Source organism: Manis javanica, chromosome 2, assembly GCF_040802235.1.
Source record: "Manis javanica isolate MJ-LG chromosome 2, MJ_LKY, whole genome shotgun sequence".
Classification (NCBI taxonomy): Eukaryota; Metazoa; Chordata; class Mammalia; order Pholidota; family Manidae; genus Manis; species Manis javanica.
The window spans coordinates 209,406,013-209,424,517 of NC_133157.1; the positions used below are offsets into that span (position 1 = coordinate 209,406,013).

The 18,505-nt window shown below is 34.7% G+C and overlaps 1 protein-coding gene across 5 annotated transcripts in view; it reads left to right on the forward strand.

The window, feature by feature from the left end:
• TMEM65 (transmembrane protein 65) overlaps positions 1 to 18,505 on the forward strand; it is a 65,076-nt gene that overhangs the window by 4,777 nt on the left and 41,794 nt on the right. The window contains exon 2 of one of the 5 annotated variants that reach the window (XM_017652444.3): positions 16,755 to 16,835. The exons of the other annotated variants lie outside the window; for them this stretch is intronic. Coding sequence (XP_017507933.3) covers positions 16,755 to 16,835 — 81 coding nt within the window. The remainder of the gene's footprint in view (positions 1 to 16,754; positions 16,836 to 18,505) is intronic. 5 annotated transcript variants of the gene reach the window in all.

An 18,505-nucleotide genomic window follows, 5' to 3' on the forward strand; every position in this document is an offset into this window, starting at 1 on the left:
TGTGATTTGAAAAAAGGAACTTCTTTTGAAATGTTTTTGCTAAATATGTACTTAAGGTAATAATCTCAGGATGATAATTAATAGTTTTATATTAACATTTATATTAACAAATATATTAATATTTTCTATAACAAATTAGTGGCTTAAAATAATACAATTTTATTCATTTAGTGTTCTGGAGGTCTTAAGTCCAAAATGAGACTTAAGGGGCTAAAATAAAAGTATCAGCAAGGCTCTGTCCTTCTGGAATGTCCATGGGAGAATCTGTTCCTTGTGTCTTCCAGCTTTTGGCATTCCTTGGTTCCTGGCCACATCACTCTAATCCCTACTTTGGTTGTCACATCTTCTTCATTGACTTTGCCGTCCTCTTAAAAGGATCCTCCTCATGAGTACATTTAAGGTCTATGGGAAATTCCAGGATAATCTTTGTTGAAATCCTTAATTTAATCAGACCTACAAACTCTCTATATAACGTAACATATTCACAGGTTGGAGGATTAGGATGTGGACATATACTGATGGCCACTGTTCAGCCTAACACAGACCTGTTATGACCTAGCCCTGGAAGTCCTAATGTCATTTCTGCTGCATGCTATTAGTCAAGCAAAATCACTAAGGCCAGATTAGGTTCAGGGAAGGGAAATTAGGAGGAGGTATTCCATGTGGGTGGCCATGCCTAATTATTACAGTTTGTTCCATTATATCAATAATTTTTAAAAAATAAATCATTTCTGTTGGAAATGTTATAGTTTATCATCCTCTATTAAAATATGCCATTAACATACTAGGTTTTTGTTTAAGACTTCTGAACATTCATTCTTATACTGAGTGCTAGCTAGTACAGTGAGTCTTCATATATATTGAGATGTATAGGAGACTCCTTCCTCTATATCAGGATTTTTTTCAACCTTGGCATATTGACATTTCAGGCTGGATAATTCTTTGTTGTGGGGGCTGACTTCCACACAGGATATTTGGCAACATCCCTGTCCTCTACCCACTAGGTGCCAGGGTACCCTCCCACCTTCCTCATCCCCAGTGTGTCGACCAAACGTGTCTCCAAAAGTGACATTGCTAAATGTTTCTTGGAGGAGACGTTTGGTGGGGGAAAGGGGAAGAGTGTAGCAAAATTTCCCTGTTTGAGAGCCATTGCTTTATATGAACTGCTATAAGGCTGTTTCTTCTTTAGTCCTCTGCCTTATTTCTCTTCTTTTTTATCATCCAATTGATATTTGCTGTTATCAGTGTATTCTCCTTGCTTCTAGCTCATTGCTTTATTTACATTTAGTCATTTATTTGTCTCCAGATAAAGACAGAAAGTAACTCCGTACCTCTGTATCAGACTCCTCACTGCTATATCAAATAAGTGAGCCTTGTACTGTTTTCCTTATCTGACTTCCTTATCCTAACTGATTATGATTTCTCTTCACTTTTGAGTTTTGACTGAATTCTAAGTATTAGAAACTTAGAAAACAGAGTTTCAAGTAAGTTAAACACTGCCAGTTTTGTTTATAGTAATTAATTTAGTGTTGTCCATGTCAATACTCACTTATTACTTAATTTTTATAGCAGTTGTTTGACAAGCAAATATTTATGACTGAATTTGTAGATAAGAAAATTGAAATAATACAAAGTCTGCAACTTAAAGGGTCATCCAGAAGGTCAGGTGGAACTTAAAATAATGGATGATATTGAATGTTGACAATGACCTGATACTGAACCAATATTAGTGGAGATTGTTTCATTTTTTTCTAAAAATAGTGATCAGTTTGCATAACAGTTCTCTTGTCTGGATCTCTTTGGCATGCAAGAGTGTAAAGCTAACTGGAACAAATAGGGACTAAATCCCTGAGTGCATATTTTAGAGCATCTTGCTCAAGTCTGCTGAATTAATTAGTATATAGACTCATAGGACTCTAACCTTGTCTTTGACTCATAAGTTTATTTTCTGCTTTAAGTTAATGAAAATAATTGCATAAAAACAAGTAATTATATGTTAAAATATAGTAACTTAGTTATCTCAAACCATCTGGTAAATAAGAGACTCTTCTAGACAGAGAACTTTATAGGTAATAAAGCCTTGTTCCCTTTAAGCTCTGAAATTTACTTTGATGTCTTTTGATGGCAGTGTATTTGAACATACTGCATTTTTCTCTGCCTTAGTAAAAGTGTAATGAGCACAATTTAACTTCTACCAGATGCCAGAGTCCTTATATACTATATTTTAATACAATAATTTTCTTTGGGGCTTCTTCTATTTGTGGACATACTAGTCATCATACCAAATGCCTCCAGAACACTGTGCCATTTCATTTGGCATGCCTTTCAGACTCTGTCATAGTGGTAGTGAAATGTGTTGGGTTCATTATCCCCCTCTCACTACCCACTAGTGTCCTCAGATTGTTCTTTTCTTTACTCATTCATCTTTTGTGGTTATGATAAACTCTTTTCTGCTATGTAAGGAGGTCAGCTTCTTGGCATTTCTGTTACTGTTTCTGTCTGCTCTTTGTCATAGTGTGTTTCTTTCTGTTCTTTTTTTTTTTTTTTATTCTCCCTCTCTCCTTTTTGATCCTCCTATGCTTCTCAAGGTTTACCCCTGATAGACATTTCAAGGTCATAAACCATTACTGTGTACTCTTTTGTCTTTCCAGATAGCCAATTCCATCTATCACTTTGTTATTAATCTTTAACTTTTTAGATCTCACATGAAAATCATGTATTTTTGCTAATACCTGGATTATGGCTGTTCAAAGGATTGTTGTTTTAAGCACCTAAAAGGTAGTTCATTGAGGCATACTATTTTTAGATGTTAAAGTTTAAGGAAAATTTAAATTAGAATGATGTTCTTACTTTGTGTAGTTTAGATTTTCTGTCTTCTTTAGTGTGGATTATTTAATACGTTGTGTTATTAGAAACATTTGTAATTTTAAAAACAGCCTGGCATTTTCTAATACAACTTCTGAATTTCTATTCTTATATTTAGAAGACATTCCATTGTTATTACTGTTGCTGCTGTTAACACCATCTTCACTAACATTACTTAACAATTATTGAATATTTGCCACACATACTGAGGTAAGTGAGTTTTCATGTAATTATTTTGTTTACTTTTCTTGGACAGAGAAGGAATTATCTCTTCTGTAGATTAAGAAAGTAAGGCTAAGAATAGCTTGTCCAAGATCCTACAGCACATGTGGCAGAGTAGTTTTTAATTTAGCTTTGTTTATTTCTTATTATTGCACCTTTCTCCATACTCACCTGAGATTTTCAACACATGTTGGAGAAAAAAAAAATAGCAACTCAATGCTCAGTAAAAGTCACATCTGCTGGTAACACATCTTTGTCTCTCTTCCATATTTGCATAACATACAATATTCAGTACAAAAGCGAATTTGGCTTTGTTATCTTGAAAATAAGAGAAATAAAAGCACAATAAATGTGCAAAAAAGTTTATAAGTTATGTGACAATTTTGGAAAACTCAGAAAACTAGTATTTGAGACTTTTTTATAAATCTCTAATTTTTACTCTAATTTTCCTTTAGATTTTTGAATGAGTCTTTGGTTTTTTTTTTAATCTAACATACTATTTATAGAAAGCTTTCCAAACTTTGAAAATTTATTTATTTAGCAAATACTTATTATTGTACCTACCATATAATAGACACTGAGATAGATGTTGGGAGTATGTCAGAGAATTAATTCAGCAAAATACTCAAGCTTGTGATATTAAGAAAGGAAAAATATGAGCAACAAAGTAAGTAAATAAAACAGTTGTAGATAGTGTGTACTATTAGAAGAATAAACAGAATGACACTTAAGGTGAAGGCTTTTTTGTAGGTGATATTTAAGCTGCAAATAAAGGATTGAGAAGAAGCCAGTCATTCAGACAGCTGGAGGAAGAGCATTCTGAGAAGGAGCAGCATGTACCAGGACCCTGAGATAGGAAGGACTTGATATAGTGTAGGAACTTACTGGAGGCAAATATGAATGGAACTTAATGAACAAAGGGGAGAGTGGAATGAGATGAGATGGGTGGGTAGACAGAAGCTAGATTAGTCAGGGCTTTTATAGGTAAATCATCTATATGCAGGTCATTTGTGGGTTTAACCATGAGGATAAAATAATGGGATTTAAAGAGCACTTTGGCCGCTGTTGTGGAACAATTAGAGGATGCAGATGCTTAAGTTGGGAGACCACTTAGAAAGCTGTTGGAGTAGTTTAAGCTAGGGTGATGGTGGCTTATATTAGGTGGCCATGGAGATAAAGTGAAGGAGATATAAATTCAAGGTGTATTTTTGAGAGTGAACTGATGGGACTTGCTGATAGGTTAGTAGGGCAGGTAATTAAGGGAAAGGAAATTGTAAGTGATGACTCTTAGATTTTTGACTGTCCTGATTGTGTGAAAGGTAGTGCTATTGGAGAAGACTGGGGAAAGTATAGATTAGGTGTGTGTGTGTGTATTTATACCCATAAATATGGAACTTGTAGGAGAAGTTTACACTGAAGATCTAAGTATGGATGTCAACAGTTGTGTATAGATGATATTGTCTGGCACAAGTGGAGGGCACCCAAGGTGAGAGTATAGATCAGGAGTGGGAAAGCTATGGGCCACAGGCAAATCTAGCTTGTTGCCTGTGTTTGTGAATAAAGTTTTATTGTAATAGAGCCACATTCTGTCATTTATGTATTGTCTATGGCTGCTTTTGTGCTAGAATGACAGCACATGGCCCCCAAAGCCTAAAATATTTAGAATCTGTCCCTTGCAGAAACAGCTGGTCTTTGGTCTGCTTAGAGGAGAAAAAAGCCCACACTGAGACTGTCAAGCCTCTCCAAAGTCTACCTGACTTTGCTGACTCTCTTCAAAGTCAGATAAAGAGTAGGAATCAGCAAAGAACACTTGAAGAGTGGGGATCTAGTGAAATAGAAAAATGAAAGCATTTTGAAACCAAGCGGGAAAATGTTTCAGGAATGAGGAAATAATCTGTATGATGTATTTCGCCGTGAGGGCTAGGTAAGATAGAATTTGTTCATAAGGACCGAATGGTGACATTGATAATATATATTTGTGGCGGGACATATTTGAATAGGTTGAATAGAGAATAAATAAAAACACTAGTTCATGTTAATTTTAGCATTAGTCTTTTAGAAATTAAAAAAATATTTAGCTTCTTTATAAGGCAGGCATTGACAAACCTTTTTTGTAAAGGGCCAGATAGTAAGTATTTTAGGAATTATAGGCAAAGAGGCAAAATTGAGAAGATATTATATAGTATTTATATAAGTGAGAAAACAAATTTCTACAGATTTTTGTTAACAAAATTAAAAATATAATCAAGTGTACAATTTTTTAAATACAAGTTTTCTAATGAGAAAGGTGGAATATTTTTCGGTGGAGATAACATTTGGCTTAATTGGGGTTCAATATTAGTACTCCTTATTGTCAAAATTGATTGCAAATGTTTATCTTTGAAAACACCTTTTTCACACAGATAGGTACTACCGTATACTGGTATCAGTCTGTGAGTCTGTGATTTTAAATGAGCATAATAGAATAGAATTCTATTAGATTCTTCTGATATTTGCCTTTTAGCATATTACATTGCAGATGGTTCCCTTCCAATTAAGCACCTCAGTCGCACAGTTAAATGGATTTTGAAATATGAAACTTGCATTGAGGTTTGAAGAATGATGCCAGAATAGTAGTTACAGCTAGGAAAATATCTATTGCATATTTATGTGGGAATGAGGATCTTGCCTCTTTTTAATACTGAGGGAAGTATATAAAGGCACTTAACATTACTTGTGATTCCAACAGTATTGTCCTCCAATAGCTACTGTGGTATATTTCACATTTAAATCCTGTTTGGGGATGAATTCATTAAGAAATTCAAGACTGCAGCTTATTTCCATAGCCATTCAGTGTTTACTAAGATGGTTAGGGGTGGTTCATTCAACAACTTAAAAATGTAAAGCCTTTTTTAGCTCACTGGCTATGACAAAAAAAAGGCTAAATTTGGCCCTAGGCCTACACTTATTTGTAGCTTGCTTATTTAACATTTGGACATTAATTATAGTATGTTGTAAAAGGAAAGTAATTGTTTCAGTGATATGAAATGTTCATGTGTGTATATGTGTGTACATGTTATACATATCTCAGTTTATTATACATAATGGAAAGAACACTGGACTGGTAGAACTGAGTTTTAGTAAAGGTGTTGGCATTAAATAAACCAGGTGACCTTGGACTACTAAGTTGCATATTCTTTAGGGTTTTTTCCCTCATAACTATACCATTATGGGTTTCATTATATTATCTCTAAGATCTCTACTAGCTCTGTAGCACATTAAAAAATATACAATGTCTTTTGCTTTTAAACCTTATGAAGTCAGCATATCTTAAACCCCTTAAATGTTAAGGTCCTATCTTCCACTTCCTTTGTAACTCTCTGTGGAACCTAATTATACAGCTTTGTAATTACTTATGTTGGTTTTGCTTGGGTAACTAATATGAGTTAAAAAACCTCCAGGTAAAATTTTAGAGAAATTCAAGCTAATTTTCACCATTCTAGTGCTTGGCATTTTATTTAAAAAATTACTTAACAATTTGAAGTCCACTTGCCAGACCCTACTGAGGCACTAGATAGGATTCTTATAAATATGAAGTATATTTTAGGGAAGATAGAGACAATTTAGCCTGAAATTACAATGCTGTGTAAAGAGTACTGTGGTAAGGTTAAGAATGTAATGAAGTGCATACAGGGTTTACTGGGAGGGAAAAAGTATAGGGTGTTATCTACAGAAGTAACATTTAAGTGGAAATCTAGAGTTCATTAGGAGGTAGATGGATCAGTGGTGTGTGAGGGGTAGTGTAGAGGTAAAATATCATGAATAATGGCATCATATTTGCAATTTAGAAAGGTCACTCTATGAACAGTACAAAGAATGGATAGTGGAGGGTTAGACTGGAGGTAGAGAGGCCTGGAAATTAGGAGAACTTTGCAGGAATCAAAGAAAGAGATAATAGAAGCTGTGAAGTAGGCTAGTAGAAAGATGGAAAGAGGTAGACATATTCAAGAAAATTTATTTAAGAGTTAAATAATAAACCATTTAATTAAACAATAGAATATTAGTTGATGACAAGGGGCAGATACAGAAAGAACCAAGGAGATGCTCAGATTTCTTGTTTGAGCCATTGCCAAGATGGTGATACATTGTTCACAATGGAAGGGAACATGTAGAAGAGAAGCTGATTCTGGAATGGAGAAGATGAGTTCATTTTTAGCTTCTTATGTATTGGATATTTTGAGATAACCATATAAAGCTATTCAGTAGTTAATTTGCTGTAATGGAGCTCCAGATGAAGATACAAGTTTGGGAATCCTACCCATATAATTAGAAACTAAGGCCAAGAAGAGTAAGTAGAGTGAAAGGAGATCCAGGGAGAACTCTGAAAAACAGCAGTGTTTATTGGAAGGCAAGAGGAAGAAGAACCAGAACCCTGAGACTGAGGAAGAATGTCCGTAAAGATGGGAAAAATATCAAGAGTATTGTGACCCCCGAAGCAAAGCAGAGAGAGCATTTTAAGAATGAGGGAATGAGCTGTTGTTTTAGAAAAGTCAAGTAAAGGAAAAAGCAGTTTTATGAGAACTAATGTGGGAAGAAGCCAGATTTTAGTTGGCTGAAGGGGAGTATCAATAAGAAAGGATTAAACTATAAAAGGAATTTTGGATATAGAGGACAGATGTTGGGCAGTAGGTTGAGTTTATCTGAGATTATCTCTACTCATGCATGAGAAGTTTAAATTTACTTTAAATATTTATTACTGGCATACCCATTTTTTTACAGATAGTCCTTTGTGTGGATTCCAATTTCCAAATTTCAGACAGTACCAAAAAAATTAGCCCACATACACCAAGATAAATTAAGTTAAATTAAATTAATAAGCAGTTAATGGAAAGCTGTGTCATACATCACACCTTTATAAACTTTACCAGTGTTTTAGTGGAAACTTCTTAACAGATTCATTTGATTTTTTTTTTTTTATAATCTGGATTTTCTTAGAACCAGTTCCTAAAAGATACTAGCATTTACTGTTTTAACACATTTCAACTGCAATATATCTCAACTGAAATTTTGTGTTATATGTTATGTACATAAACTTTTAGGTATTTCATCTTTTCAGAAATCCAAATTCTGACAAGTTACAAATTCTTACAAGTCATACACAGTCTTTTGTTTTATTTTTTTCTGCAGTTTCATGAAAATTTTCATAGAAATAAAGATGATTTGAAACTCTGTTTTTCAAATTAAAATGCATAGGAGCTAGGAGAACATTTTCCCCTGGGTTGCAGGACTTTTCAGTGCTAAAACTGAGACAGGGCAAACTGAATGGTTGGTTACTCTGCCACCCCTCAGGGTGACAGTATTTTGCCTTTCTCATGGATTATGGGTTCTGACTCGTGGGAGAGATTGAGAAAGGATCCAGGTAGACTTCCATGTCCCTCCTACACAACTGCTTTTCCCCTCTTCCAGTTCTGCACCACAATGGGTACTTTCTTTTGGTTTTCTCTCTTAACCTTTTTTTTTCATCTGGTGGGATTTCTGGTAAAAGAACCTGCAAGAAGGTTCAGGTTACCCCAGTTTATGCTGATCGTAGTATCTTCAGTGTCCCGCCAGTCCCCACTCTGCCTTCACCTGTAACCTTCCTGTTCTAGCTGCACTCTTCTTACGGTATCCAGTTGCATCTGTCTCAAGTAAGTTCTAATGTCCCCTCTGTCCTTGCAGGTGCCTGCTTTTTGATTTGGGGCCAGTTGTTTGCTCTGTGGCTTGAGTTCTCTTAAGGGTTCAAAGTAAGTCCTGAATTTGAATGCAGTTTGACTTTGTTTCACTGTAAGGATGGGAACAATGTTCTTTGTTAGCTTTCTGCATCCCACAGTGAAAATTAGAACTCTGCTTTACAAAGTTTCTTGTTCAAGTAAAATCATCTGGGAATCCTATTGAAATGCAGATTCTGTTTCAGTAGGTTTGAGGTGGAGCTTAAAATGCTGCAGTTCTAACAAGTTCCCAGTGATTTCAGTGCTATAGATCCAGAGACTATATTTTGAGTAGCAAGGTTATAGAAGGTATTTTTTTTAAGGTAGGAAAGAGTTGAGGTCCCATAGATAAACTCAGACATGCTTGAATTATGAAAGGAAACAGATGTGAAAGTGATAATGTAAGATACGGCTCATTTTGTGAGCTAGAGGAATTTTGTATGTGTGTGAGAAAGATCTTATTATTTAAAAAAAGTATTATCCTACCTTTTTTTTCTGCTCAAAGGGGCTTATTAAAGACATTAGAAAAAATGCAAATTAAGACTGAGTTTGTAGCTACACGGTAATCATTTTTGAGTAATAAATGCTGTAATAAATAGATGCATAATTGACCCTTGAACAACTTGGGTTTGAATTGTGCTGCACAGGTCCACTTATACACTGGAATTTTTTAAAGTAATTACACTGAAAAGTTTTTTGAAGATTAGTGAAAAATTGTAAAAACATGTTCTTTTCTCTAGCTTACTATAAGAATACATCACATAATACATATAACATACAAAATGTGTACCAACTGTTTATGTTATAGGCTTCCAGTCAACAGTAGGCTATTAGTAGGCTATTGGCTTTTTGGAGAGTTAAAAGTTATATGTGGATTTTGGACTCCACGGGGGTCTGTGCCCCTAACCCCCTTGTTCTAGGGTCAACTGTATTAATTTTTATCTCTTTTATTTCCCATTATTACCTTGAATGTACTTTCCATTGGTTAGTCTTATTTCTTCCGTGAACCATGCCCTCATTCATACCTTTTTTTCTTATGCTTTTCTTCATCCTGTTCTTCCTGTGCTTTCCCAACTTAATTTTGTGCTACTTTTTAAATTTTGAAACAATCTCAAATTTATAGACAAGTTTCAAATATAGTACAATAGCTTTTTGTTTTCCTCCTAAATCATTTGAGAAAAACTTGCTGACATGATGCTCTGTCATCCCTGTCATAGGTTAAGTTCCTTGAAACGCAGTCTCTGAGACAAAGATTAGCATGCAAGAAATTTATTGATGAGTGCTGTTGGAATCCTCATAGGAAGGAAAGGGGAGAAAGCAGGTTTGGGTAGAGGTACAAGTAAAGTGATGCAGTCTCAATGGAAGCCTCAACTGATCCAATGGGGAGTTCTAGAGATGAGGTGACTTTTCAGCATTGTCCCAAGTTAGGTGAGAGATCTGGGCTTCTGCCTCTGTAAAAATGAGCATTTGGATGTGGACTGCCTTGGGCAGAGCACAGAGCCTTGAGAGAGGCAGCATTTTTCAGCTGAAGCTGAGGTAGTCCCCTGAGATGACTATGAAGAGCTGTCTCTTGGCAGGACTTCCAGCAACAAAGGATCAACTGTGCATCACAATGTCCACTACAACTGGAGCACTTCAGCATGTATATCTTAACAAACAAGTACATTGTCCAATATAGCTATAATGTAACATGGATAGATTACTACCTTCTAATACGCTGATGCCAGTCAAGTATTACCGGTTGTCTCAGTAATATTCTTTTACAGTGAAAAGATCCAATCCAAAATCACATCACATTTAGCCGTTACCTGTTTTTAATTTCCTTCCATCTAAAACAGTTCCTAAGTCTTCCCCTCGGTTTTCACTACCTCAACCTTGACATTTTTGAAGATTACAGACCAGTTATTTTGTAACATGTACTGCAATTTGGTTTCATCTCTTTCCTCACGAATAGATTCCAGTTATGCATCCTTGCAGGAATATCACAGAAGTAATATTCTTTTTCATCCTATCAGGTGGCTCATGATTTCATTTTGTCCCTGTTGATGTTAACCATTTCCAGGTTAACCATTTTCTTTGAACATTTGACTAAAGTGCTGTCTGATTTATCCACTATAAATTTATTATTTTTCTTTTTGTAATTAACAAATATTTTGTGAAGAGGTACTTTGAGTCTATGAAATATCCTGTTCTCATTAATCATTCAGTGTATGTATGTATGTATTTATGTCAATATATATTCATGGATTACTATTCTATTTTATAAGTTATAATTTATTACTATTATTTTTGATCCTCCAACTGTTCCTTCTTTAACCATTGGGAAATCCTTCAAGCTGCCATCTGTATTTTTTGACACGTCCTCATCACTCTTTGAATATTTCCTTACTTTCTGGCACCACAAGGTGTTTTAGGCTCTTCTTGCACCTATCCTGTCCTAGCCCTGGAATCAGCCATTGCCACAAGCAGCTCTGGTTCTTCAGTGTAGAATGGCATTTAGAAACTAAGATCTTGGCATTAGTTGTACTAAAAGCTAAGAGGGTGTTGTTGTTCCCAGGTCCTCACCATGGACAGAGCTACTGAATATATAAATGTTATTTATATACATAATAAATATCACTTATATTTCTCTGTCTATATATGTCATAAAATAAGCACTCATAACGGTTTCTCCGATTCTGATCCAACATTGTACCGACTGTTTATGTTATAGGCTTCCATTATAGGGTGCGTTCTAGTTTTCTCTTTTTGTATTTCTAATTCATTCTCTAATGGAAAAATACCTGGCTCCCATTATCCTTAAAGTATCCTTAAGATATTCTTTGATCACTCCTCCTACATGTCACTAATATCCCATCACCACCACTACCCATATTTGCCTACATAGATGCTCTTCTCACCCCACCTCTGACACCAACACCCTGAGACACATTCCCTCACCTCTACCATGGGGAGGCCTTTGTCACCCAGTCTTGGATCTTGACCATCCTGACTCCCTTATGTAGATACTCCCTCACCCAGTCTGAAGCTCTGAAACCTTGTTCTGGGCCACTGTGGCCTCCCCTGCCTCTCACACAGATGCCTTCTTCACTCAACCCCACTTTAGGACTTTTGTACTGAATTGTATGAGAAAGAAAAAAGGAAACTAAAATAATTTAAGTAACTTATTTAAATCCTTGCAGTGCTTTAAGACCAAACCCAAATCCTACCTCTTTCTGGAGGCTGTTTCCCACTTCTTAAGGCTATAATTTCTCCCTTCCTACAGTGTATTTTTTTTCTTCTCAATCATCTCATGTGTGTTTGTATATCCCTGAGATCAGGGACTATTTTCTGCAAATTTTTGTTTTTTTTTTTTTAATAATCTTTAAGAATTGTTTTCAGTAATGAATACAAAGGTGGTTTTAAAAAGCCTTGCTTTTTAGTTGATTTATGATAAAATTCATTTTTTTAATTAAAGTATCATTGATGTACAATCTTATATTGCTTTCTAATTTACAACACAGTGGTTCAACAGTTATCCATATTATTAGATCCTCACCTCCACTAGTGCGGTTACTATCTGTCGACATAGAAAGATGTTACAGAATCACTGACTGTATTTTCTATGCTGTACTACTATTCCTGTGACCAGCTTATATTATGATTGAGAATTTTCATGCCTCTTTATCCCCTTTACCCTCTCCACCAACCCAACCCATCTCTACCCCATGGTAACCACTCGTCATTTCTCAGTGTCTATGAGTCTTCTGCTGTTTTGCTCCTTCTGTTTTGTTTTGTTTTTATATTCCACAAATAAGTGAAATCATATATTATTTGTCATTCTCCACCTGACTTATTTTTGTATGTGTGTGTTGTATCACATTTATTTATTTATTTACTTTTGTTATGGTATCATTAATATACAGTCACATGAGCAACATTGTGGTTACTAGATTACCCCCATTATCAAGTCCCCACCGCATACCCCATTACAGTCAGTCACATCAGTGTAGTAAAATGCTATAGAGTCACTACCTGTCTTCTCTGTGCTACACTGCCTTCCCCGTGCCCCCCACCACATTATGTGTGCTAATTGTAATGCCCCTTAAATCCCCTTATCCCTCCCTTCCCATCCACCCTCCCCAGTCCCTTTCCTTTTGGTAACTGTTAGGCCATTCTTGGTTCTGTGAGTCTGCTGCTGTTTTGTTCCTTCAGTTTTTTCTTTGTTGTTAGAGTCCACAGATGAGTGAAATCATTTGGTACTTGTCTTTCTCTGCCTGGCTTATTTCACTGAGCATAATACCCTTTAGGCCCATCCATGTTGCAAATGGCCCAGTTTCTTTTTTCTTAATGGCTGAATAATATTCCATTGTGTATATATACACAGATTCTCCCATTCATCTATTGATGGACACTTAGCTTGCTTCCATATCTTGGCTATTATAAATAATGTGGTGATAAAAATAGGGGTGCATATATCTTTTTGAATCAGGTGTTTTGTTTTCTTCAGGTAAATTCCTAGAAGGTTTGAATGGTATTTCTATTTTTATCTTTTTGAGGAACCTCCATACAGCTTTCCACAGTGGCTGCACAAATTTACATTCCCACCAGCAGCATAGGAGGGTTCCCATTTCTCCACATCCTCGCCAACACTTGTTATTTCTTGTCTTTTGGATAGTGCCCATTCTAATTGGTTAAGGTGATATCCCATTGCAGTTTTGATTTGTATTTCCCTGATGATTAGCGATGTGGAATATCTTTTCATGTGCCTGTTGGCCATCTGTAGTTATTCTTTGAAGAAATATCTGTTCAGGTCCTCTAGCCATATTTTAATCAAGTTACTTGCTTTTTTGGTATTGAGGTATATGAGTTCTCTATATATTTTGGTTATTAACCCCTTACTGGATAAATCATTTATGAATATATTCTCCCATACTGTAGGTTGCCTTTTTCTTCTGTGATGGTGTCCTTTGCTGTTCAGAAGATTTTTAGTTTGATGTAGTCCCACTTGTTCATTTTTTATTTTGTTTCCTTGCCCAAAGAGATGTGTTTAGGAAAAAATTGCTCATGCTTATGTTTAAGAAATTTTTGCCTGTGTTTTCTTCTAAGAGTTTTATGGTTTCATGTCTTATATTCAGGTCTTTGATCAATTTCAAGTTTACTTTTGTGTATGGAGTTAGGCTATAATCCAGTTTCATTCTCTTGCATGTAGCTGCCCAGTTTTCCAACACCAGTTATTGCAGAAGCTGTCTTTTCCCCATTGCATATTCATGGCTCCATTATCATATGTTTATTGACCATGTATGTGTGGGTTTATATCTGAGTTCTCTATTCTCTTTTATTTACATCTATGGGTCTGTTCTTGTGCCAGTACCATACTGTTTTGATTACTATAGCTTTATAGTATAGCTTGAAGTCAGGGAGCATAATCCCCCCAGGCTGGTTCTTCTTTCTCAGGATTGCTTTGGCTATTTGGAGTCTTACGTGGTTCCATATGAATTTTAGAACTGTTCTAGTTCATTGAAAAATGCTATTGGTATTTTGATAGGGATTGCATTGAATCTGTAAATTGCTTTGGGCAGGAAGCCCATTTTGATATTATTGATTCTGCCTATCCATGAGCACAGATTTCCATGTATTTGTATCTTCTTCAGTTTCTCTCATGAGTGTGCTATAGTTTTCAGAGTACAGGTCTTTCATCTCCTTGGTTAGATTTATTCCTAGGTATTTTATTCTTTTTGCTGCAATTGCAATGGAATTGTTTTCCTGATTTCTTTTTCTGCTAGTTCATTGTTAGTATATAGGAATGCAACAGATTTCTGAATATTTTGTATGCTGCAACTTTGCTGAACCCACTTACTAGTTCTAGTAGTTTTTTGGTGGAGTCTTTAGGGTTTTCTATGTATAATATAATGTCATCTGCAAATAGTGGCAGTTTAGCTTCTTCTCACCAATTTGGATGCTTTTTATCTCTTTGTCTTGTCTGATTGCTGTGGCTAGAACCTCCAGTACTATGTTGAATAAAAGTGGTGAGAGTGGACATACTTGTCTTGTTCCTGATCTTACGGAAAAACTTTTCAGCTTTTTGCTCTTAAGTATGTTAGCTGTGGTTTGTTGTATATGGCGTTTATTATGTTGGGTTACATACCCTCTATACCTATTTTATTGAGAGTTTATCATGAATGGATATTGAATTTTGTCAATGTTTTTAAGCATATTTTGAAATGATTATGTGGTTTTTATCCTTGTTTTTGTTAATATGGTTTATGACATTGATTGATTTACAAATATTATACCATTCTTGCATTCCTGGAATAAATCCTACTTCGTTTTGATGGATGATCCTTTTGAATTATTTTTTAATTTGGTACTGATATTTTTTCAAGGATTTTTGCATCTATGTTCATCAGTGATATTAGTCTATAATTTCCTTTTTTTTTGTAGTGTCTTTGGTTTTGTATTAGAGTGATGCTGGCCTTATAGAATGTGTTTGGAAGTATTCCCCTCCTCTTCTGTTTTTTGGAATACTTTAAGAAGGATGGGTATTAGCTCTTCTGTAAATGTTTGGTAGAATCCAGCTGTGAAGCCATCCTGGACTTTTGTGTGATTAACAGTTCAATTTGTTACTGGTAATTGGTCTGTTCCGATTTTTTCTTCCTGGATCAGTCATGGAAGGTTGTACTTTTCTAGGGATTTGTCTGTGGTAAGATTCTTTTATTTTTAAACACAAGATTTAATCACTGAACCTTGCCTCATTATAGGTTAACTATTCTTCCACTGGTAGTTGAGTGATAGTAAATTTAAATGATTTAAGTGGAAAACATGTAACTTCTAAGGAAAGAACCTTGTTTTCTTATTTTCCTTTATTTGTGTAGAAAAATATATCAAATTCTAGTGCCCTTTTTTCTGGATTTGTGCCCATTTATTATTTATTTATTTATTTATTGTTATTACAGGCAGTCCCTGTTTTGCAGTTCCCTCATGCACATATTTCCATAACTATGTTTTAGTTATGATACGCCATTCCTAACAACACAGTTCAGATTTCATTTACTGTAGTATATTAGCTGTGAATAACTGCATAAAGTACAAACTTTGCTGCTAGCTTCTCAGTCCATAAATCACCATGTAAAAACAGATATGTGTCATGATCATGTCCACTCATGTATTCTTTCACAGTCTCAGTAATTGGTCACTGCTTATCTGTTATTTGTATCACACATAGCAAAATGTGTAATTGTGTTACCTCCTTGTCTCCCAGTGATAAATCCATGAGGCATTTTATAAAAACGAATAATCAAAAGGGAATTGACCAAAAGAGATGAAAATGCAGCAAACAAAAAGTAATAATGCTGATGTGAAATTTTAATCAAATGTAAATGAAATTATAGAAGAAATAGCTGACACTGAGAGTGTCCACATTGCTGTTGAACTGCTGCCATTTGACAGACTCCAGATATGCAGCTGGAGAAATTTAGAGAAGGAAATTATGGTTATCGATGAGGAAAGTAAGAAGGTTGTGATGAAAAGGATGATGTTCCATATTGTAAATTATGTGATGAGAAGTGTACTAGCATTCTTGAAGCTACTTTTGATAAATTTTTTATAAGGAAATAAAACACTATCTCAGTGTTTCTAATATTTTACATTATAGCATACTAAATAAAGATTAGTTTTGCTATTTTAAGTTTCCCTTTATATTTATTTATAACTGTCAGCAAGAGTTTTTAATATTTCAAAAAAAATTTTTAAAGGTCACAGAGCAATTGGATATTTTCCTCATTGGTTATTAACTTTGCACATTTTCATGCTGCATCGTCATTTTTACGGCCCCATACTACCATACAAATTGAAAACTACCTATATTCTAATTTGCTTCACTTCAAAATTTCATAAGCATTTATTTGTACATGTTTTATTACCTTACTGCTTGAATACATTTTGATTTTAAAATATTTTTAGCATGCAGATATCCCAAACCTGAGATTGCCATTGTAAAACGAGCGAAAGAGGTGTCATCAGCAGAGACCCCTGATAGTTTTGGTACAGTACGATTTTAATATATTGAATGTTTGTCAGATGTTCATTGCAAGTAACAAAGCATCTATTTGACAAAACTTTGTGCTTGTCTGAAATGGAATGTTGTGTTTATAATAATCTTTTTTTTATGCACCAGTGTTTTAGAGTGCCCACAGAATATTTGTCTTTACTAGCTAATCCTAGACTTTGTGGATGTGATGGAATAACAATTACATGTTTAACTAACTGAAGGATTAAATTTGTGACCTTAACCAAAGACAAAATCACATATTTAATTGTATTTAAATCATGCACTTAAAAAATTGTTGACATAACCACAGCAAGTGAGGCATAAGAAGCAACAAAGATTATGAATTTCTTTAGGATGAAAGAGTAGGATGAAAGGACCACACACAGGGATACCCTCAGAATATTGTAAAAAAAGACTGTATTTAAGTAAATGATCCTCAGGTTAATATATTTTAAAGATTATTCTTGAATAGTTTGAAAGCCTTATATAATCTCATTTTAAGAATATTTGTCAAAGTGTTTTTAGATTCAGTCTTCAGAGCTTGATAGCTAACTTATGTTGCATACTGGGATGGTGGTAGTGGAGGAATAGTGTTGAGTGTGGGTATATATGAGAGAGAGATAAAAGGGGGAGGGAGGGAAAGAAAAATAGAAATAAGTATCTCTCTGTCCCTATTTAATTTATTTTATATTACTATTTAATAAATATACATTGCCTAAGTATAACACAGTGTATGAAAAGGAATCAGAAATATTTTATGTATCAATTGAAATTTGTAAGAACAAAGGTTATAAATACAACTCAGTTTTCTTAGGCTGTATATATAGTATCCATAGCAAAAACCAAATTTAAGAACTTAAGAGAAATGTAGAGACATAGTGAGTATGTAGGCATATGCATGTATGTATGCATATTTATTAATACATATTAGTACACTGTCTACAAAAACTTCCCAGTATACTCTGCCAGTTCTACTGTAATTCTAAATTTAAAACATTTTAATCTCAGCATGTATGTAGAGGTTAGACATTTAATGCAAATATCTTTTGAAGAATAAAGTTTTACTTTTGAATTACTCTGAAGATTGTTTAATTATCACTAATCAAACAAATTAGGACAATGTAGGAAAAAAGGAATGGTGCTTACTCTTATAGATGATGTCAAGTGAAATCACTGGGAAGTAAGGTACTGCCAAATAATAACTAAATTAATGATAGGACTTACTGTCAGTGACACCTGTTGGTGATCACCTTTGAGACTCAGTATTTAGTTATATCCCTACTTACTCTAGGGTGCTTATCCATGAAGTTTTTTTTATCCTACCAGTTGTGCAATGAAGAAGAACTATAGAAGCAGAATCTTAGAGCAAGAAGGAATCTCAGAGACCTGAACTCCTCACTTTATGTAACATGAAACTGAAATCTAGAGGGTTATTGACATGTTCAAGATTTGGTGACTAGTTATATATAACAGAGCAAGGATTAGTATCAAATCCTTTGGATTTTTAATTCAGTGTTCTTTTCACTATAATACATCTCTTCAGGGTTAACAGGGAAGATTTAGTACTAGATTATAGGACATCCAGTTCTGAAACCAGCAGAAACCATTTAATTTTCCCTTTCAAAAAATTTTTTATTTGGTAACTATAATAAGTTAATTGATT